This window comes from Podarcis bocagei (assembly GCF_964188305.1).
Source record: "Podarcis bocagei genome assembly, chromosome: 1".
Lineage (NCBI taxonomy): Eukaryota > Metazoa > Chordata > Lepidosauria > Squamata > Lacertidae > Podarcis > Podarcis bocagei.
Genome location: NC_138125.1, coordinates 79,657,363 through 79,679,842, shown reverse-complemented (window position 1 = coordinate 79,679,842; position 22,480 = coordinate 79,657,363). Strand labels below are relative to the sequence as shown.

Here is a 22,480-nt window from a genome sequence, read left to right as displayed (position 1 = left end):
AGGAATGCGTCGGTATTACTTGCGAAAGGATGTGATTATTGAGCTGTAGAAGGCTTCCTTTTGAGGTATCCGGAGCCTTCAGTGGCTGGAATGCGTCCTAATCGGCTGACAGAAAATTCCACGAAAGCTTATGGTGTTGGGCCACCCACCTCACTTACTTACGTGGCTCCTCTCCCCGATGAGATTTCTAGAGTCAGCTGTTTTCATTCTCTTTTAGCAAACACGTTAAAGATTCTTGTGGCATCTTAGTTGTGTTAATAAACGCTAACAAACTGATAATGAGGTTTTGTGAACACAGAGCCACTTCTTCAGTGCAATCTTAGACGATAAGATGGTGACTTTATATAGTTATTTTGTTTATAACCACATTTTAAAAACTAAAATGCGTAATGTGGTTCTTTAGCAAAGCCCTCCTGAACCTGCTATCTTAAAAAAAAATAAAAAAAATCCGCTGGCATAGTTCTTGTGCAGTGACAGGAAGAATTTCATCAGGTGGAGCTGCAATGGATGCGGTTCAGTGCTGAGAAAACTGCAGGTGTCAAACTCTTGCATTGTTCTTCACTGCAGTTGTTGCCTCTCAAGAGCTGCCTGAGACACTGAAGTTTGGCAGGTGGTGCTTTTCCTGGTGTGGAAAGAAGCATAATGGGAAATGTGTCGCCTGCTAAAGTTAAGTGTAAAGGCATATGAGCAAGACCAGATAGGTGTTTGTGTATGTGTTTATAATTACAGTGGTACCTCGGGTTACATACACCTCAGGTTACAAACACTTCAGGTTACAGACTCTGCTAACCTGAAAGTAGTACCTCGGGTTAAGAACTTTGCCCCAGGATGAGAACAGAAATTGCGCGGTGGCGGCACAGCGGCAGCAGGAGGCCCCATTAGCTAAAGTGGTACCTCAGGTTAAGAACGGTTTCAGGTTAAGAACGGACCTCCAGAACGAATTAAGTTCGTAACCAGAGGTAGCACTGTATAGTCCTAAGAGTATTGTCATGTGTGGTAGCATGCGTCCCCATAGTGTTGCTACATCTTCTTCCTATAAGAGATTCTGCAACCCTTAGTACATTGCAGACAGAAATGTAACAGGTACAGTTTCCCCCATCACTGTAGTGTTTAATTTCTGCTGCTTATGTCACTGTTACGGGCACAGAACCTTAACAATGACCCAGTTAATGACCTCTGATGCAACCACTCTTATCAGTAATAACTTATGACTCATTTCAATAAGGAATTAGAAACTCTTGTCTTGGCATTTTAAGCACCGTAGGAGTAATTATCAGTTGTCATAACAGCTGTGCTGATTGATTGTGGTTGGATATCTGACACAAGGTGTTCACGGGTTTCTCTATTGCTCCCCTGTACAGGTAGAAAAGTGGAGCCTTTCACAAATTCTGCTCTTCGAGTTGAGATTTGAACCCAGGGCTCAAGCTGGTAAGTCCCATGTAACTTTTACACAGGTCTGCTCTTAGTATTATATAGTTGCCTGAGGGTAGCTTCAACTTTATTGTAAGAGTGTGGTGTTGTTGCAGCAGCTGTAGAAACTCAACTGCTGCATGCTTGGTGTCGGGAACAAGGGCAGTTTTAGGCCCTTAAGGAATGAGGATAATTAGGAATTGGGATTGCAGATAGATGGAGCAGTCTATACGGACCAAAGGAGTAGCAGAATGAACAGCCACTTGGGGTATAGAAAGAAGCTCCAAATTTCCATGAGCCATCTTTCTTCTCTCTGTTAACACATGGAATGGGGATTCTTAACAATTGAAAAGAGGACAATGTAATTTTGAGACCAAAGGATAGAAAAATCAGGGTATCAATTAAGACAGGTTCCTATTTGCGTAAGACCTATTATCAAGAACAGAAACTTTGTGCTGTTTAAATTGTCTTGTATAGCAGGAGACATTGTTTTGTTGGCACAGTATTTCCCTCCCCCCACCATTGCAATTTTAAGCATTTTTGTAAGAAGTGTCCCATCAGGTTGAGTACTTGGGTGTGGAAGTTGAAGAATGGGATAGAGATAATAAATTATTGTTTCATTTATTCAGTAGCATTTGCTTCCTGGAAAGTGTGCCCTGCTTGCAGCTTTAACTGAACTGTAAATAACATGCAGGAACCAGTCCAACTTAATCATACTTAAAAGCATTGACTTCAGTGGGATAGAGCATGATTAACTTTATGTTGAATTATGGTGGTGTTGATGTGGAGTTTGTTTTGCTGACATTCATGGTTTGGAGAAAGCTCTTCGAGGCCATTGTCACAGGTGTGGATTGTTAGTTTACCTGCAAATCCCAGCTCCTTTAAAGTAAATTTATTTGAACTGATAAGCACTTCCAGAAGGAAACTTAGGAAGCATGAGTGTAATGCTCACATGGAATGGATGAGGCCTTGCATTTGCAATATTTTTTCTTCTTCTTATTCCTCTTCTATGTCCTTGCTCTGGATAACTGGCTGGATATGCTGAGAAGAATGTCAGCATCCTCACAATAGTATTTCTGCTGTGAAGTTCATTGGATCAAATAAGCCAAGACTGAGTGTTATGTACAAATACTGTATCTCCTCCATAGGTTAAAAAATAGGAAAGAATGAACAATGCATATAGTGTAGCAAAGGAAAACAAAGCTTATTATTACTCAATTAGTTGTAAATTAACAGAGTGGTCAGATGTGCTCCATTGTTAAGAAAATATATGCCAAAGTATCAGTTAAATAAAAACTAACTTTTATCAGCCTTTTTCTTGATGATTTAATCACTACAGCCTGGTTGGGCTTTAGATATTGTTAAGGGGGGGAGAGAGAAAATGGTAGAGCTGTCAGAGCATTCAGGTATGAGCTTAGCACACCCAACTTCAAAGACCTGTAGTGAGTGTTTGACGCTGTTTTTTCTGCCCCATTAAGCACTCCACATCTTGTCATGGCATCAGTCCTGTGAGTTCTTGGTGACATTTTCATTCTGTGTGCTACACATTTTGACTGCCTGATCCCCTGCACCAAATATAAAGTCCACCAATCACTGAGGTCACACAACCCCCAAATGACGTCACTTGAACTTGTGTAATAACAATTCTCAGTGGCTGCCATTCTGTTGCATCAATTCTTTGCAGGTGCGCCTGCTTCCATTGTGCATGTGGCACTCCTCTACCCTCTTTCATGACGTTGCCCATTCCAGTGAAGTAAATGGGAAGATGTGTTGACACTGGGAGTTGTGTTCATTGGAGCCCAAATTTTTGATTTTGATAGCAGTTGTCTTGGGTTACTGGTATAATAAAGCTTTACTTTTTTCCTGTTAGATCTGGGTTCTCCTGCTGCCCAGTCTGCCTAGCGTGATGAGTTTTCACTCTAGCCAGGTGTGGAGTGTTTGACAGCAGCTCTCCCTTCGTAACCCATTATAGCGGTTCATTCCAAAGTGCCTGACATGACTCATGGGCGGTGGAGAACTGTGCAACAGAACACTTTAATGGACGCTCTGGGGGAAGGGTGTGGCTATGTTGAGCTAGAAGAAGTGCAATGGTTTTGTTGGTTCTCTGCTAGATAGACTCTGCTAGATGGTTTAACTTGCTATAATGCAGCTTTGTATATGTGTCCCCATATTGCAGCTTTTGTTAGTGCTTGTTCCTTTTTAAAGGATAAAAGCCACTTCTCCACGACCATATTAAAGACTTCTTCTTACAGAAAACTGAGAATTTTTAGGTTTGTGAGAGTGCTCAGAACACGATTGGGGATCAGAGCTTTACATTCATATGCTTCCCAACGGAACATTGATATAGGGGGTAAATATTGTCTTTGAGGACTGTTTTGCAGACCCATCAGCTGATCAGTCAGGAAATTGAAGGGATTAATCCTGTATATCTATTATTTGAAGTTGAAAGGGAGCATCAAAGTGCAGATAATTTAATTTCCTTCCAGAGACCCTTTTCATGTCACTGGGTGATTCTCTGCCCCCATGTTACATTAATAAAATGGACAAAGGGTGAGAGCATATTCTTTTCAACATTAAATGGAAGCAAATGAGCTCCTTGATGAAGAGAAGAGACAAACAAGTACTTGTTATTTTTCAAGGAAAACCGACCAAAATCCATTTGCCGAAGAGATTATATTTGCATGTGTGGCCTGTTTTGAGTTCCTGAGATTCATATATTTGCATGCATCTCATTGAACTCATATTTCCTGCTTGGCTTTCTTTTTCTGTTCTACCCCCCATGCTCTCAATAAAACCATTTCTTTTCATCCGTACATGAGGGAGAATAATGACATTGCAACTTGGATTAACTTCGAATAGTGATCTAAGACTCTTGAGTACAAGCCCCATTCCCAAGTATCCTTACACACAGTTGCCCATCAGGACTTGATTCTCCCTACAGAGGAACATTCTGAGCAGGCTGCCACAAGAAGTCCAAAAGTATATGAGGCAGAAATTATAGGACTTGAGATATCAGAGTTGTTTCAGGAAAGACTGCCTTGGGGCAGGAAGTTCAATTAAAGGACCACTAGGTATCCTACCAATTCCATGCTCTTAGAGACAACAAGGGTATGTGTGATGTTCGAAACCTAGGCCTAGCTCACACAAACAGTGGTGGTAAAATGATTCCTAGACTGCATCCTAGACTCCTGGGGCTCTCATGCAACCCTTGGCATTACAGACACTTAACTGTAAGAGAAATCTTCTTGCAGCAGCTAATAGTCTAGCTTTACAGCAGGTGCTACTGAAGGATGCAAATCTGGCCAGAACATGATGTCAAGTGGTGTGTTTTGCATATTGTATACCTCCCAATGGATAGTTTGGATTCATGCAAAACCAAGATAAAGCATTAATTCTGTGAGCCTTGGAAACAATTGTTTGTTTGTTTATGTGTGTATGTATGTAAATACGTACAGTGCTTTTTTCTGGGGGGACACAGCATACCCCTAAACATTTTGTGAATCTAAGTTTGGCCTCATTGAGGGGCAGTATTTTAATATGAGCAGGAAAATGAGAGTCCCCCTAAACTTTTCTTTTAAGAAAAAAAGCACTGCACACAAAGAAAGAGAGAGAGAGAGAGAGAGAGAGAGAGAGAGAGAGAGAGAGAGAGAGAGAGAGAGATGTGGATGCATTTTATAGTCCTATATATCTGCATGTAATCCAAAGGGGGTTGAGAAAAGCTTGTTCTCAGCTTTTCCAAGATCACCAGCTCCCATTTGACTTAGCAATGTACCGTTTTACCTTTGCTCTTCCTGTGTGATCTTTGATTCTTAGAAGGGATTTCTGCAATGATTTGTGTTCCGTAAATGGCCTTGTTTCAGTCACCTCCATGAGCCTAAGAGTGTTTTTAAAAATCCATTCAGGCTCCAGTTAAAATCTTGAAGCAGCTAATAAGGAAAGAGGAAATAAATTCCACAGGCAGCCAAGGCACTCCTACCTGAACTCATATATTTCTCCTGGTATTGGTATGTCAAAGTTTGTTTTTGCTGGGTAAATATTATCTTTGAGGGCTGCTTTGCAGGCCCATCGGGTGACCAGTTGGGGAGGAGGTAAAGGGCATTAAACAATGCTGCTTAGAACTCTCAGTGATCCTGTCAAGTGGCTCCGGTGCTGTGTCCTTTCTCATGGCCCTGTGATAAAGCCTTGTGCTCCTTGATAGGTGCTGCTGTGGCCAAGGCCAGCTTTGCCTTGGCTTGCAGCCCTGAACGGCTGCTTTTCAAAACAAACAGCATCCTACCGTGACATTTCCAACAGGCTGGGGTGGCTTTTTGTTTCCTCTGTTTCTGTGCAGTTGAAAACAAGCATATGGCAACAGGCAATTACAGGACACTGAAAAGGGGAGGGGCTGCTTGTAATCGTTGATCCGCACTGCTGCAAGAATATGTGCAACTTTATCATTATCAAATGCAAAATGAATAAGTTCCTAAAGCAAGCATAATTGGTACTCCTCCCCTCCCCCTGCTTCCTTGTCCCTCTGGTCTTGCCTACTTATCCATAATAAATGGCCATCACCAATGCCAGTCTGAGGGGTGCAGCAATTTGTTCAGCCCAAGTGAAAGTTGAGATTTAACTATTGTTCTAATCCCTCCATTCCTAGGCTATCTGACCTGACTAGAATAAAGCAACAAGGAACAACAAGTAATAGTTCTCCAGGATGCTGTCATTTATCTTCAAAGAACAGCTGCCTACGTGAAACAATTCACTCCTTTCCTTTTATCCCTGAGATTATTCTTGCTTGAATCCTTGTACTTGCTGCTGCTATTAGTATAGCTGTCACCAATGTGTTACGCGGATTGGTATGCAGGTCTTCTAGTCATGTTATGATTAGTTGGTGGTTCCACGTTGCCCTCAGCAATAGGCATGCCACAGGTTCAAAAACCCTTGAGCTTGTGCTCACTGCCATTTGCACTGCTGTTTGCTCTGATTCAGTGGTAAAGGATGGGTTTCCCAGAGAAAGCTCTGGGACAAAAAAACCAACCACCCTTCTTCAGACATGGAGCTTTAAAGCACAGGACCTGTGCCTTGAAAGCATAGCATGAAAGGAAGTCTGGATGAGCCCATAGTGCTGCAGGGTTTTTGGATTCCCATATCTGTCGATATTTTTAAAAAGCAGCAAGGAATGGTGTGCAGAGATGGTTGACTAGCAGATACAGGCTTCTCTTGCCCAATCTGTACACATTTCGCCTTAGACCACATGCTATACTTGGCATATGTATATATCCCAAGCTGTTTTGTCTGCATGGCGTGTTAAAAAGTGTCAGGCAGAAATGCTTACAGGCTCTGCATTTGTTTTGATGAGTTGGAGAGCCAGGAAAGTATGAAGATATTCCAGAGATCCTGAGGGAGATTCCAACAGCACATGGAGGGCTCTGGGCCACAGTCTCACTTCCCACTTCCCACCAGTGGGAAAGCAAGTACATTGGGTTATGATGTGCTAAGCGTGCAGACTTGGGAGTGAGGTCAGTGGTAATCTATAACATATGTGCTTGAGAACGAAGAAAACAGCTCTCAAGAAGGATAGAGTGCTTCCAGAAACAGAGTGCTCTAGTTTCTAATGTTAAAACGTTAATCCTCTGAGGTGGGGAAGGGGCATTGGAAAAGCAGGCCTCACCTGGGCACCCCTGCTTGTGTTTTGTTATTGAATTATGTTAAAAGGTTAATCTTTTCAGAAGCCTTATAATCCCCTGAAAGGGTGAGGCTAATACAGCAATAAGCACAGCTTGAGAGAGAGGGTGTGTTGTTTGGAAACCCTCCCCCCTGCTTTTAATTTCCACAAACTATTCATGACCTTTTGAAATCCATCGTAACAGGAGGTTATGAATAGCAAACAAAAGGTTCCCCTAAGCAGTGGTCCGCTCCCCCTCCCTTTACTCCTTTTCACCTACACACAGAAACAAAGGCCAGAAAACTGTCCATTCCGAAAATGGCTTTGAAATACAAATTTGACGTGATCAGGGAACATCCGACTCCATGGGCCTTAGTTTTAATCTTCCCTCACAGCTCCTCCAGCCTCATGTGACTCATGGTGGATGTTGTGGATTTTTCATGGGGTCTTTTGACAGGGAAACTCTCTGCAAAGCAGATGTGATTAATTATGGTGCTGATAAGCATATAGAGTGCCTAGTACAGAACATCTCCCCCTTTTTCCAGTGTCGGATTAGGAGTCTCTGTAGAGGCAGTAAACACACCATGCATGTTGCAATTCTTTGTTACTGGGCACCAATCCTTGGATGTTTCTTAATTCTGTAGCTACTAAACTCTCAGTTTAGATCGCTTGCTGTAATAGGTATGAGTTACTCGTGCGTAAACTGGTGCCTTTCTCGGTTAATTTGCCTTGTTAAACCTTTCTGACTGCACAGCCCCTTCTCATTGTGGCTGCCTCAGTCACTGGCAGAATCCGTCAGTGGGCATTTCTTGAACCTCTTCCAACATAAAAGTTGTTTGACACCCAGTCTCCTCCTCCTCTCACTGCGCGGGAGTCTTCTGCGCAGGGAAGGCGTGGGTAGCGGAGGACCTGGGCTCTCCTCACTGATGTCCAGTGAAGAGTCCTGGAGCCCTCTCTCCAATTCCCCCGTCTGCCCCCCTTTATCCCTGGTGTTGCACTGATTGGCTTCCCCCTCTCCTGAGCTGTTTCTCCCCCTGCTGCTGGGTCCTTCGCCAGCATCATCTGGGAGCCTCCCCTTCGCCTCTCGCTCCGATGTCAGTTCCCTGACACTTGCCTATGATTATCCTTAGAAATAGATCTAGAAATGTTAAAAAATGTTTACCCCACCGTTTTGTTAGGCTGCAGTACACAAGGTAGCTTATCAACATATAGGTATGTTGATTTAGCATCTCTTCAAGAGGCTGTTCTAAACACTGGGTGCTAGAACTGAAAAGGCCTTCTCTCAGGTTCACATCTACTTTATTTTAGATGGCAGAGGGGTCCTAAAAGAGGACCTCAGCTGTTGATTAAAGGTGCTGAGCAGATTCATCGTCATGAAGCAACCACAAGGGAAGGGAACGGCTTGTACTCATTAAAAGAATGAGCTGTGAGCTTGGATGTTTGATCCTCAGTTCAAACCTCACCACATGAACTCACTGGATGGCCTTGCGCAAGTCACTATTCCTCCAGCGTCAGTCCTTATCTCTGTTACATGAAGCCAAGAATATTGGCCTGGCTTTCAAGGGGCATTGCATGAACGTTCTGCTGGACTTCAGCAAATGTGCTTATGCTTGGTACTTTAATGTGTGCCAGGGCTCAACCTTGAGACATACCAAGTAAACATAGATGAAGGTAAGAAAGCACAGTTTCTTTTCACTCACTACTGAGGAACTACAAAGTCTCTGCACACTAGGGATTAGGTCAGAGAATGCTGTAACCAGATCATCTTGAGCCCTGGTTTTCCCCACTCTTTTAAAAGTTATTTAAAACTGCAATTTTCTGGTGAGGGAGCAGGTTGTGTGAGTTCTTTGACATAATACCAGTGCGTGGAAGGTCTCATTTTGGCTCACCCTGGTATATTTCTACATTTGTTTCTACAATGTCTGTGTCTGTTCAAGCTGCCAAGTAATAGGAATGAAGTGGCTCTATCTTTCTCAGTTAATAATGATCTTTACAGTCACTCCTCTCGATAAGATATTATTCCAACTGTTGCACAATAAACTGAGCAAACAATCTGCTTGATATCTATTAAAAACTCCCCAAGTATATGCTGACTTTCCTGCCTTTGGGTTAGGTCAGATAGTTTGGCCTTCCAGAGGTTTGCTGAACTGCAACTCCCATAATCCCTGCCCATTGTCCATGCTTGCTTGGCCTGATGGGAGTTGTAGTTCAGCAACATCCAAAGGTCCTCTGGGTTAAGTCCTGTGCAGGTGCAGGTGTCTGTGTGAACTGGCCACCAGCTTTAATTATATCCATTTCTTCAGAATCAGAGCATCTCAAGCTTTGTTGTCATAACCTGGGGGAAGTCTTGTTTTTCCTGCGAGCTCCAGAATTCTGGTTGCTACTGCCAAAAGAAAAGTGTTACTTTCTTTAAAATTCTGACAGAACACCACTGCATGAATTTGGTCCAGAAGTATGTCGATAAATCTGGCATTCTTTCTTGCTTTCCCTTATTCCTCAAACTTCTCCCTGGAACAACTATGAAGTAAAACTTCTCTTCCCTTGCTCTTTCCCCACTACTTCAAAGGCCCTTAAAAAGTTCACCAGGTTTGCTGATGATTGTACCAAATGATTTAGGTTATTAAAAACAAAAGGGGGGAGCCAAGAGCTCCAAAAGCAGTGGGGTGATTATTATTATTTTGGTCACATTGATAAATAAGGACTATTTTAATTCTGTCTGGAGATGATATTTCTGGTTTGTTCCACTGACTGATCACCAGTAAACATTGTTGTGGGTAGTATGAGCACAGTCTGTTACCTTCTGTACTAATCCTCTTCTGCTGAGCATACACCACTAAAACTTCACACAGATCTTTCCTGTTTTCTTTAAAAGGGATGTTAAAAATAAATTTAATGGGCTAGAAGCAGAAACAACAGGCTTAAGTGTTATGTAGTGTAGTTTCACCCTGGGCCAACAGGGGGATACTGTATATAGTTTTCACTCAGGTCTGTAGATAGTTTTCACTCAGGTCCGCGGCAGTTGGTTTAGGCGGGAACTCTGAGCTGTTGTGGTTACAATGTTGACAGCCGGCTGCCTATAAATACAGGCCGGCTGAGCTGTTCGCAGTCAGTTCTATTCCAGCTTATCTTAATAAAGAGCTACTTGAAGAAATCGCTGTGCCGGCTGCTATGTCAACCCACTATTTAACACTGGCGACGAGGATGGGATTGGATGGACATCAGAGCACAGCCAGATGCGGCCAGCCTCTGAACTGAGCTGAATCACAGAGCGAAATCACTGAGCGAAATCACTGAGCGAAATCACTGGGCAGAACCAGTTCAGAGCTGACTGTTCTGGCTAGAGCACTGTGTTCCATCCATCGCCCTTCACGCCGGCATCGGAATCATGGCTTCATTTGTGCCTCTACCGCCGTTTGCGCCAGCCTCTGAGTCATGGGACTCCTACCTCGCTCGGTTCGACTGCTACCTCCAAGCCAACGAGCTGACAGCAGTATCAGTGGATCGGAAGCGGGGCCTATTCCTCAGCCTCTGTGGGCCTGAGGTGTTTGAGACGGCCCGAGCATTGGTTGCGCCTGAAGCAGTCCAGGCAACACCATGGGACACGATCCAAGAGAAGCTCCGCAACCACTACGCACCAAAGCCGTCCAAGATTGCTGCCCGCCATGCGTTCTACCACCGGAACCAGGCAGAGGGGGAGTCAATCAACAACTTCGCCACCGCCCTGCGACAGGCTGCAATGCACTGTGAGTTCCGAGACTTAGACGATGCCCTGATGGATCGAATCGTCTGCGGGGTCCGGGACATCCATCTGCAACGGCGTCTCCTAGCCAAGCCAGACCTCACGCTACAGAAAGCCATTGAGGAGGCTGTGGCCTCAGAAGCTGCTGAACGCTCCGCCCAGGAGATCCGCAAGTCCAGCAGCCCGCGTCTTGCTAGGGGGCCAGTTCCGGTGCATCATGAAGAGGCCAGCAGTGATGAGGCATCCTCCAGTGAAGACGATGACGTGCACCAGACAAAGCGGGAGCGCAGGAAGCTCCAACAGAAGTCCAAGGGCCAACCGGAATGTGCTGGCTGCGGAGGCGACCATTCCCGTGCCAAGTGTCGATTCAGAGACGCCATCTGTAGGAGGTGTTCCAGAAGGGGCCACATCGCTAAGGTCTGCCGATCGGCTCCGTCTGACACCCCCCCTTCATCGACCCGCAAGTTCAAGTCTTCACTCCAGTCTGCCAAGGAAAGTTGTTTCGCTCTCACCAACTGCCGCTGCCCGTCTGGAACCATGATTGGCCAAACCGACTCGTCTACGCGACGCAAGCTGAACGTCACGGTGCTCATTGAAGGAGCTCCATGTGACATGGAGATCGACACCGGGTCTGCCCTGTCCGTCGTGTCATGGAGCACCATCAAAAGACTGGTACCCAGAGTATCCAAAAGGCAACTCGACTCTCACCGCGTACACCTGAGAGACTACCAGGGAAACGACATTCCCGTGGTAGGCGTTGGCCGGTTCCGGATCGCCTTCAAGGATTTTTCGGGCCTGCTCCGGTTGGTGGTGGTCGAAGGTCAGCGGCCAAGCCTCCTAGGGCTAGACTGGTTTGATGCCCTCGGCCTAGAAGTCACCGGCATCAACTGCATCTCTAACGCAGAGACTGAGGGTCTGGTCAAAGACTTTGCCGAGGTTTTTGACGGCACCTTGGGACAATATACTGGTACGCCCATCTCCTTTAGCCTTGATCCACAAGTCGCCCCCATCAAGCTTAAGCCACGCCGGGTTCCCTTTGCTCTCAAGGCTAAGGTGGACGAACAACTGGACAAATTGATCGCCCAAGGAGTTTTGGAGCCCGTTGACCACGCAAAGTGGGAAACCCCCATCGTCACGCCTGTCAAGCCAGATGGGTCGGTGAGAATCTGCGCTGACTACAAGTGCACAATCAACAAGGCACTTCAGCAGCACGCTTATCCGGTTCCTGTTGTCCAACACCTGCTGCATTCCCTGGGTGAGGGTAAGGTCTTCGCTAAGCTGGACCTTGCCCAAGCCTATCAACAACTGCCAGTCGATGATGCCACTGCTGAAGCCCAGACGATCGTCACCCACCGGGGGGCCTTCCGTTGCCGCCGGTTGCAGTTCGGGGTGAGTGTGGCTCCTGGCATCTTCCAAAGCCTTATGGAGCGTCTCCTGCAAGGGCTTCCGGGCGTGGTACCATATTTTGATGACGTCTTGGTGTCTGCAGAATCACACCAGCAGCTGTTCGAGCGCCTCCGTGCCGTGCTGACCAGGTTCCAGGAGGCCGGGCTCAAGGTAAAGAGGGAGAAGTGCCTGATTGCCGTTCCACAGGTAGAGTTCCTGGGCTATCTTATCGATGCCTCCGGCCTTCATCCAACCACATCCAAGATCCGCGCTATCCAGCAGGCCCCCACCCCAAAGGACAAAACGGAGTTGCAGGCATTCCTGGGGCTGCTGAACTTTTATAACATGTTCCTGCCCCACAAAGCCACTGTGGCTGAGCCTCTTCACCGACTCCTTAGCACTAAGACGCCTTGGGCCTGGGGTCATCGAGAGACGGCGGCCTTCAACGCGGTCAAGGCTCTCCTTTCTTCAGACAGTGTGCTGGTACAGTACAGTGAATCCAGGCCGCTGGTCCTTGCCTGCGACGCCTCACCTTTTGGCATCGGTGCTGTCCTTAGTCACCGTTTCCCAGATGGAAGAGAAGCACCGCTCGCCTACTTTTCCAGGACACTATCTCCGACGGAACGGAATTACAGCCAGCTCGACAAGGAGGCATTGGCACTTGTGGCTGGAGTGAAGAGGTTCCATGAATACCTCTATGGCAGGACTTTTGACCTCATCACTGACCACAAGCCACTCCTGGGCCTCCTCGCCGGTGATCGTCCAACTCCACCGGTCCTCTCACCACGCATGCTGCGATGGACTGTTTTCCTGGCTGCCTACCACTACCGGCTCATCCATCGCCTGGGGAAATCGATGGGCCATGCCGACGCCCTCAGCCGTTGCCCTCTTCCAGCATTTGTGGAAGACCCGGCTCCAGCTTCATCGCTCCTTCTGATTGAGGATCTTCCGGCAGCACCTGTATCGGCTGCCACTGTGGCCTCCGCGTCTGCCCAGGATCGCACCATCAGCCGGGTGCTCAACTGGGTGTGGAGGGGGTGGCCACAAGGACCTTTTGCATCGGAGTTCCAGCCCTTCGCAACCAAACAACATGAACTCTCAGCTCATCGCGGCTGTCTGCTGTGGGGAGACCGCGTCGTGATTCCCCAGGGACTCCGTCAGCGCGTCCTGGAGGCTCTGCACGTTGGCCACCCGGGAATTGTCAAAATGAAGGCGTTGGCTCGGTGTTACGTCTGGTGGCCTAATATGGACGATGCCATCACTGCCTGGGTATCCGCCTGTCAAGCGTGCCAAGAGTCGAGGCCTGCACCACCGGCAGCTAAGGGACACACCTGGGAGACGCCAAAGACACCCTGGTCGAGGGTACACATCGATCTGGCTGGCCCCTTTCACGGCCGGACCTTTATGGTAGTGGTGGACGCCTATTCCAAATGGCTGGAGGTCGCCCTGATGCCCTCCACCACTACCGAAGCTGTCATCCGGGTGCTGCGAGGCCTGTTTGCAACGCATGGGTGTCCTGATGTCCTTGTCTCTGACAACGGACCGCAGTTCACGTCAGGCACGTTTGAGCGGTATCTTTTGGGACTGGGCATCCGCCATGCCCTAACGGCACCTTTTCATCCATCCAGCAACGGGCAAGCGGAAAGAATGGTGCACTCGACAAAAGAGGCACTGGCGCGCCTGGACCGGGGAGACTGGCATGAGCGGGTCGCCGAATACTTGTTCATGCAGCACATCACTCCTCATGTGGCCACAGGGAGGAGTCCTGCTGAACTGCTTATGGGCCGCCGCCTCAGGTCACCGCTCGACCGGCTACACCCAGACTTTGCCGTGGCTGAACCCCCAGGCTGTGCCAACGCACCACGGTCATTTGTCCCAGGAAATCAGGTCTTTGCCCGGAACTATGTGGGGGACATTCCTTGGGTGCCAGCCACAGTAGTGGGAGTCACTGGACCTCGCTCGTACCAGGTGGCACTCGAAGACGGACGTTTGTGGCGACGGCACATAGACCAGCTTAGGCGCAGGGTTGGCGACTTAGACACTACCGAGGTGCCCCCAACTGCGCTTGCGGCTCCAGAAGAGACACGTACAGATGGCGAGGCCCCACCTACACCTCCCTCGCAAACTGCCAGCGTGGAGCCGAACCAAGCCGTCTCAGAACAGACTCAGACCACTCCACTTGCTGAGGCTCCACCCACAGCAGCGGATCCAGGGGAGTTGGTTCCAACGCCACCTAGGGTCACACCACAGCCTCAGCGAGAACTGTGTGGCCCTCCGGACTTGGCTACCAGTCCCCGGCGGTCTGGCAGAGTTTCCAAGCGCCCAACTCATTTAAAGGACTACGTTGTTGGACAGGTATCACTGTTGGTCTAAGTATGGGAAATGTAACCGATATGCTTTTGTGCCTAATTGAACCATTACGCGTAGTGCTGTATATAAGGAAACCATTACGATTGTAACTAACGCCTTATCTCGGTGGGGAGGGGTGATATGTAGTGTAGTTTCACCCTGGGCCAACAGGGGGATACTGTATATAGTTTTCACTCAGGTCTGTAGATAGTTTTCACTCAGGTCCGCGGCAGTTGGTTTAGGCGGGAACTCTGAGCTGTTGTGGTTACAATGTTGACAGCCGGCTGCCTATAAATACAGGCCGGCTGAGCTGTTCGCAGTCAGTTCTATTCCAGCTTATCTTAATAAAGAGCTACTTGAAGAAATCGCTGTGCCGGCTGCTATGTCAACCCACTATTTAACATTAAGTATTACACCTGCCTGTAGCACCTCTGGGCAATTTTGTATAGCCTTCGACTTTCCTATCCCCCCCACCCTTTTTTTAAAATAAAAACATCTTAATAAAAATACTGGTGGCAGTTCTATATAAAGTCTTGGCAAAAACTTCCTTCTAGCTGGCCTCCTTGAACTTTGACTGCATATGATTTATGATCTGATATTCTAAGCCACATGGAGATAAAAAAATACACAGAGGCTTTGATAGTTTTGAGGGTTGTCTTCACACACACTTCATGCACAGTGGCTCCCAGACTTTGGAACTCCCTCGCTAGAGAAGTCAGACTGGCTCCCTTCTTGCTGTCTTTCTGCCAGCAGGTAAAGACTTTCTTGTTCCAACAGGCTTTTGGGAATTGACTGATTTTAATGAAAAGGCTGCTGCCATGCTGTTTTTATTGCGATTATTGCAGTGTTTTAAACAGGTTTTTTTAAAAAATATGCATATAGTTTTAATTCATTCAATATTTAATTGTATTTTAATGATGGATTTTTCTATGTTTTTAGCAGTTCTTGTTTTTATCTGTAAGCCACCTTGAGTCCCATCTAAGAAAAAAGGCAGGTAATGAATGACTGAATGAATGAATGATGCATTTTATTTCTACGCAAGATGGAAACCCCAACCCTGTGTGTCTTTGTGCCCATGGAAGCCTAATCAAGAAAAAGCTGCTTTCCTAGAAGATTACTTAATTGCTCCCAGTCTTCCCAATGTAATTGACATTCCTGTTCTAATATGAATTACTTTTGGCTATATGGATCAGGAAAGTTTCCAGACTGCACAATTATTTGGGTAACCAATAAACTGGGGCTGCCTCTGGGCTTCGTTTGGAAGTTGCAGCTCATGCAGAATGCAGCAGGTAGGGTGCTGAGCAGAGTCCCTGGCTGTACGCACATTACTCCTCCATTTTAAAAATTGCAGTGGCTGTTCATTGGCAACCAAGCCGTGTTCAAGGTTTTTAATATTGCCATTTAAAACCTTAAACAACTTGGGACCACTAGCAGATCACTTTCCTCAGTTCAGACTCAGTGGACCCTGAGAATCATTGTAGGAGGCCTTGCTGACTATGCTGTGGCCTTCCCTTGTGTCATTTGGGAGGCATCAACAGTGGCATTTTCAGGTGCTTTTAAAAAATGTATTTGTTTTCCCTGGTTGCACTGCTTAGCATTATGATTTCGTATATATATCACCTAGATTTTATTGGTGATCTGACAATTATATTCTTTCTTGTTAACTGTTTGGAGATTTAGTTTCTTTTTAGGTTAAGCGGTTGTATAAATAAAAGTTAGAACTGTTGGCAGCAATGCTTAACACCTTACCCTTTTTTGTCTTCGTGCAGGATTTGTGGACATGCTGTTAATCTACATTTAGGCAGAGGAGCCTGCAAAACACATGTGCCACAGAATGTGTGTGTAAGTAGCTCATTCCCTAGAGCGATCAGAAAGCAGTGCATTCCTACAGTTTGGGATAAGCATACAAAATATCCTGTGGAGGGGGCATTATCTATAGTGAATAAACAATGGGATAACTATTCTAGTATGAGTACATGCTGGCCACATGACCTGAAAAGCTGTCTGTGGACAAACGCCGGCTCCCTCAGCCTGAAGTGAGATGAGCACCGCACCCCATAGTCACCTTTGACTAGACTTACCGTCTAGGGGTCCTTTACCTTTACCTTTATGTATAAGGGATAACTGGGAAATAATTTATTTGCATCCCTCCCCTAATTGACTTGCACACAGTGCAATCCTTTGCATGTCTGCTCAGAAGTACATTCCAGCTAAATATGTGTAGGATTGCAGCCTTAGAGTGTGTTGCTATGTTGGGGCATCCTAAGAAGTGGTCCAAAGAGCACACCTATGCATGCATACAAAAGTGCCGCTTAAGTTGTCTTCATTTCCTTTAAAAAAGCTATATGGATTTTGGTTTGGTGAGGGTGCTGAGAATTTTTTTGAACATGCTAAACTACCCTTGTAGGATTACAATTCCCTAAGGAAAGGAAACAGTTGTTAAAATTGTTTTAAGGATGTGGCATTGTTAGGACGTGAAACTCTTGCGGCCTAAGTGCTTCATGGAAATAAATAATAAGCGGCTTTCAACTGGCCATATCAGGACCCCAAGGGTTGCATTCCGCTAAGTTTTACTTAGAGTAGAACCATTGAAATTCATGTACCAAAGTTAGTCTTTGTCATTCATTTCAATGGCTCTGCTCTCAGTAGAAGTTACCGTAATTGAATGCAACCCTTGGTAGCAACTTCAGGAATTTCACTTGTGTTTCTCTGAATCTGAACCAGTGGTGCCTTGAACACTAATAATAATAATAATAGTTTATTGCTTATACCCAGCCCATCTGGCCGGGCCTCCCCAGCCACTCTGGGCGGCTCCCAACAGAATCTTAAAAACATTATAAAACATCAAACATTAACAACTTCCCTAAACAAAAGACTGGCTAATCTAAAAGTCCAAAAATGTGTGCTTATTTCAGGGGGCGACTAATCATTTTTGGCCTGGGAGCTGCATGAAAGCAATGGGTGCAGCCACCAGCACATTATTGAGCACATGCAGCGGGAGCCAATCAACCCCTCCTTTCTCACCAAGTGACAAATCTGATGACCCAGGAGGGGACCAGTCTGCATCCCTGTCAGGGTTCTGGGCTGGACAGGGAGGATTCAACCTTTGTGCTCATCCCAACATGGCTGCCTACTTTATATTCCTTTGTATCACCATTGCCAATTGGGAGGGTCTTGGCTCTTCCCTGTCCTATCTTCTCCTAATTAGATTCTGGGGTGATCTCATCTTGCTTAATGCTTTTCTTCTCTTGGCAGCCCACAGCTGCTGACGGAGAATTTTCATTTTACAGAAATATAAAGCAAGTATAAAAAGAGGAGGTTTGGGTAGGCCTCTACCCATAATGCTCAGGGGCACTCAGTCCTGTTCTTTCAAGAAAGCTAAGAAAGCTGTCAGCTGCCCTTTGCTTTTGAAATGCAGGTTTCTGTGAGAAAATCGCATGTTAATCCCATTGTTACTAGACGTCAATTTCCCTTCTCTTTATTGTCTTTCAGTAATAGCAATGGGGTAATCCCAGTCCTTTGTTTCATATTCAACAAGGCATATTACTTGGGAGCATGATGATGGCCTTTCACTCAATCAGCTAGTTCCCACTTAATAAACACAAGTGAGCAAGGTGAGCTGGTGGGTGCAGCTAATACAGTGCTTATTTCATTCCTCCCCTGCTCCTCTTCCTGCTACTGGCATGCTACAGACAGAACACGCCAGAGTCTAGCTTATTGTGACCTCTGAACCCAGGCTCATCGCTTGTTTCTCTTGATATAAACTGTGAGTGTTAAGTCAAGAACAAATTTTGGCTTCTATGCAGACATCACCACAAGCTGGACTCCGGCTTACTTCTTGGTGGCACGGAAACAGTGGAGGGTTGAAGGAAGCATTGCATTGGCTGCACCTACCAGCACACTCCTCATTTGTGTTAAGCCATAGTTGATTTTAAACTATGGCTTAATGGTACTTGTGAATCAGGCCAGTATTTTGAGGAGTCTAAACAATTCAATCCAACATTGCTTTTTGAAGAAGAACGCCTTATATTTGCAGTTAGATGCACTCCAGTCCCTGCGAGTAAATGGTCATTTGAAGCAATGGAAAGACCTGGGGAAGAACTCTCTGAAAGTTCCCATGCGGAGGACAAGGAAGAGGATGGAGCAGCCTCAGGCATCTCTTCCACTCTCTGCTTGAATGATGTGGGAAACATGCAGGTGGAGATGCTGGAGAAGGCCAGGGAGCTCTTCAGGCTCTGTGACAAGGAGGAGAAGGGCTTTATCACCAAGCTGGACATGCAGGTAAGCAGGAAAATTGACTGTGGCCACCTCCTTTGCAGAGGAAAAGCTATTGCTTTCCTGAACTGCCACCTATGAGCAATGTACTGCCATGTGTAGATTTCATTTACCATTGTGCTGGAGAGAGATTTCATCAACATCCCACTGATATCAGAAGTCTATAATGTGTGTGTGTGTTAAAGACTTGAAAACTCCTGCTGACACATCAGGGGCTGCTGTTGCTGCTGCTGTGAAATTTGCTCTCTCTGTACTTCCATTCCTTCTCTATCTTAGTGTGATGAAATGCCAGGGAGGACAAGGGATCCTGTATCTTTCACAGCAGTGTGGAATTTCTGGCAGGTGCAACCTGTCATGAAAGCTCCTGCCCAAAAGTTCCTTCTTCCACACAGCTATTAGAAATGTAGAGGCCCCTTTGCTCTCATGCCCCTGATCTACTGTTTCTCCTTCAAAGGCTATGCTGAATGACTATTGCTTGAGCAAAGCGCTAAGCACCTATCATCCAGACACAAAATTCCCTACCCTATGCTCAACAGGGTGATAGTGACCCAGCCTCAGACCTGCTGCCATTTCAGTTTGGCTTCAGGCCTGGACATCAGGGCTGGCACAGCCGTTAGGTGAGGTGAGGCTGCCAGCAGAGAAGCAGCACCGGCAACGATTTTGGGTAAGATTGCACCAATTTCTGGCAAGATCTCACCGAAATCATGTAAGATCTTGCAGAGCACATGAGCTCTTGTGCAATTTCAGCGAGATTTCTCTAGAAATTGCCAGAATCTCACCCGAAATCTGTGCCAACAGTAAAGGCGGCAGGGCAGTACTTCCTGTTTCACCTGAAGTGGCAAGTGTGCTGGACATGGTACCGAAACTGCGTTGGTCCCCTTGGCTGATGACTTCTGGATGAGGGAGTTCAACCCTGTGCTTGAATTATTGTTATGGGTAGTTGCTTATGTTATGTTTGTTGCTCTTTTGATTGTATTGTGTGTGCGTGTTTTCTGTTGTTACATGCTGCGACTCACCCTGAAACCTTCTGATTGAAGGGCAGGCAATATGTATTATAAAGAAATCATATCGTCAGGCTGAGTGAGGGAGCTAGTGAGTGCACCATTTGCCCTCTATTGGAGGGCAGAGCTTGTCGTGCTCCTCCCAAATTGGTCTGCTTCCCTCAGGTGATACGGAGGACACTATCCGCTTGTTGGTGTTGGAGTAACTTTCACCTGCCAGTCCACTTGGCTTCTAGAATGGGGGTAGCTTGTCCTTGTCTGAGACTGCAAAATATATTGGGCTGGCCCTGGGCCATTTTATTGCTTTTGTTAAAAAGAAAAGAAAACTGTAAATCTCTCGGGCATCTACCACCAGATCCAGATCTCACTCTGTGCCCATCTTTGGTTTAGGGTAGCAAGGTGAAAAAGGAGGGCAGGTTTCTTGCACCTTTGCAAGAGTTCTGTAGAAGAAAGAATGTCTTGAATTTTGAAGTGGCACAGTCCCTTCAGAAGCTGAATTATGTGGCTATTCTGAATGGGAAGACTGGGGTTCTGTCATGAAAGTGCATTTTGTCAGCAACCTTGAATGCAAGGCATTCACATCCCCGCAGTCTGGTCAGCAGAAATGTCTCTTCTCTTTGCCTGTCAGGAATTCCTTCTTTCTTCAGGTCACCTTTGCAACTTGCACACTTTGAATCTGGCCACTTGTGGCAGTAACAGTGAAGGGAGCTGGGAAAATAGGACGAATGGAAGTTTTTTCTTGTGGTTATAATGGTCTGTCCTTTCTTTTTCCTCCTCCTTCACAGCGGCTACAAAGTGAACTTCCTCTCACTCCCGAACAACTAGAATCTGTTTTTGACAGCCTAGAGCAAGACAATAATGGGTATCTCACGCCAGTCGAATTCAGTATGGGACTAGGTAAGAGGAACGAGAGAGTGTGAAGCTCAGTGGCTATATGGAGAAAATGACAACTGCTGTTGCTTAGCATGTATGTGGGCAGTGGGCAGAATGGGAAAAAATGGCCTTAGCTCAGTGGTAGAGTTTCTGCCTTGCATGCAGAGGGCCACAAATTCAATCCACAGCATCTCCAGGTAGGACTGGGAGAGGTTTCTTGCCGAAAACCCTGGAGCGCTGCTGCCAGTCAGTGTAGACAGTACTGACCTAGATGGACCAGTGAGTCTGATACAGTATAAGGCAGCTTCCTGTGTTCTTAACATAAATATTTTCCTTCCTTGGAATACTGGCAGTTTACCGTATATTAGGCAGCCAAGGCAACTGCAGAGAATTAAGGAACTGTGGTATTGAGATAGAAACCCAGGGACCAGATTCAAGCCAGTGCAATACTCCTACATGGCAAATGTTATTTTTTGCTAGATATAAAGCAGGCGTGCGCGCATGCACGCGCTCGCACACACACACATATATATGAGAATGATGTGCAGCTTCTGGGGCTGTCTTTGCCATACATGCTTTCAAACTTATCTCCAGAAGTGCAGTTCTTGGAGTAGTGAATTCCTGTATATTGCACCAGATTTCATGCTTGCACAGCATGATTGTGGAACGTGCACCCACCCTACTGGTGAGCAATGCTGAGGTGGGGCTATATCATGCCATACACTCACTGTCTCTGCTGAGAAGGCTCTTTCCAATGCTTCCAGTTCAGCGCTGAAGCACGCAGCTCCTGTGGAGACATTGTGCAGCAGCCACCGCAGAGAGATCCACCTGCAGCAAAGTGCAGCCCAAGCTGTTTTGCCAAGTATGAGCTGCATGAGGGAGAGCAGAGGTTTTTCTGGCTTTTCTATGGCCCTGTGCTGATTGGAAGAAGCCAAGTTCCTTTTTTCTCCTTAAGAAAACAGCTTTAAGTCAACAGTTACAGGAATCTGACGAAGATTCCAGGAAGAGTGCTGATCAAAGCTATCAGGAGTGGGGAGTTAGGCAAGAAGGTAACCGCAGGCTCTTATTTGAACTGGAATACAGTCATGTTCGTAGTGTGTTTTGCACAAGCCGTAAATGTCGTGGCGTCCTAAAGCTCAGTGGGTAACATCTGGAATTGGACCAACATTGTGCAATTGTGCAATTGTGCCAGTTCCCAGTCTCTAAGGCCAGAGTGGTTAACTCTAAAAACAACCGTACTTTAATGGATCAAACCAATGATGGGGTGGGGAGGGCTGTGTAGAACACACACAGTTCACGCTGTATTGCCTTTTTCATTTAGTAAGTGCTAAAGTGTGACAAATATCGCGCTGTTGTGCATTAAAAGTCTTCATATGGGCAAAGTAAGAAACCATAAGGCATTTTAATTTAAAGGTGTTTTCTATAAAGAGAAGCTTATTGCGATATATGTTTTAGTCAGATGGTTATTTTTTAGTTTTATCCTCACCTATGTACCAATCCGTATGCAAATATAAAACTTTAATTTTTATTTCTGTTTTTATTGTCCTTTCTGTTAGAAGTTACACATTTTTTTGGGGGGGGGGTAACACTATGGAAGTCTCTTAAACTTGGCATTGTTTAGAGCCTCAGCATGTATTAATCTGGCCCTGATCCCTTACCTAGAAGTAAGACCCATTGAATTCAGGTGGGGCTCATTTCTGAGTAGACATGTATAGAACTCCATGGTAAATGCGTTGTTTAAAGCCCAGGACGCAGTCCTTGAACCTGTTTTGAGTGGAACGGCTTACCCTTGGAACATTTGAA

The 22,480-nt window shown here is 46.1% G+C and overlaps 1 protein-coding gene across 7 annotated transcripts in view; it reads left to right on the top strand.

The window, feature by feature from the left end:
- The window catches only part of CRACR2B (calcium release activated channel regulator 2B), a 46,029-nt gene that overhangs the window by 1,272 nt on the left and 22,277 nt on the right, over window positions 1-22,480 (top strand). For 2 of the 7 annotated variants that reach the window (XM_081202822.1, XM_081202820.1), the window contains exons 2-5: window positions 1,362-1,428; window positions 16,298-16,370; window positions 18,565-18,809; window positions 20,590-20,701. In XM_081202822.1, coding sequence (XP_081058948.1) covers window positions 18,609-18,809; window positions 20,590-20,701 — 313 coding nt within the window. In that variant the 5' untranslated portion in view covers window positions 1,362-1,428; window positions 16,298-16,370; window positions 18,565-18,608. Of the gene's footprint in view, window positions 1-1,361; window positions 1,429-15,184; window positions 15,282-15,467; window positions 15,523-16,297; window positions 16,371-18,564; window positions 18,810-20,589; window positions 20,702-22,480 lie in introns of those variants that run through there. The other 5 variants (XM_081202824.1, XM_081202823.1, XM_081202821.1 and 2 more) reach the window with 4 other exon arrangements.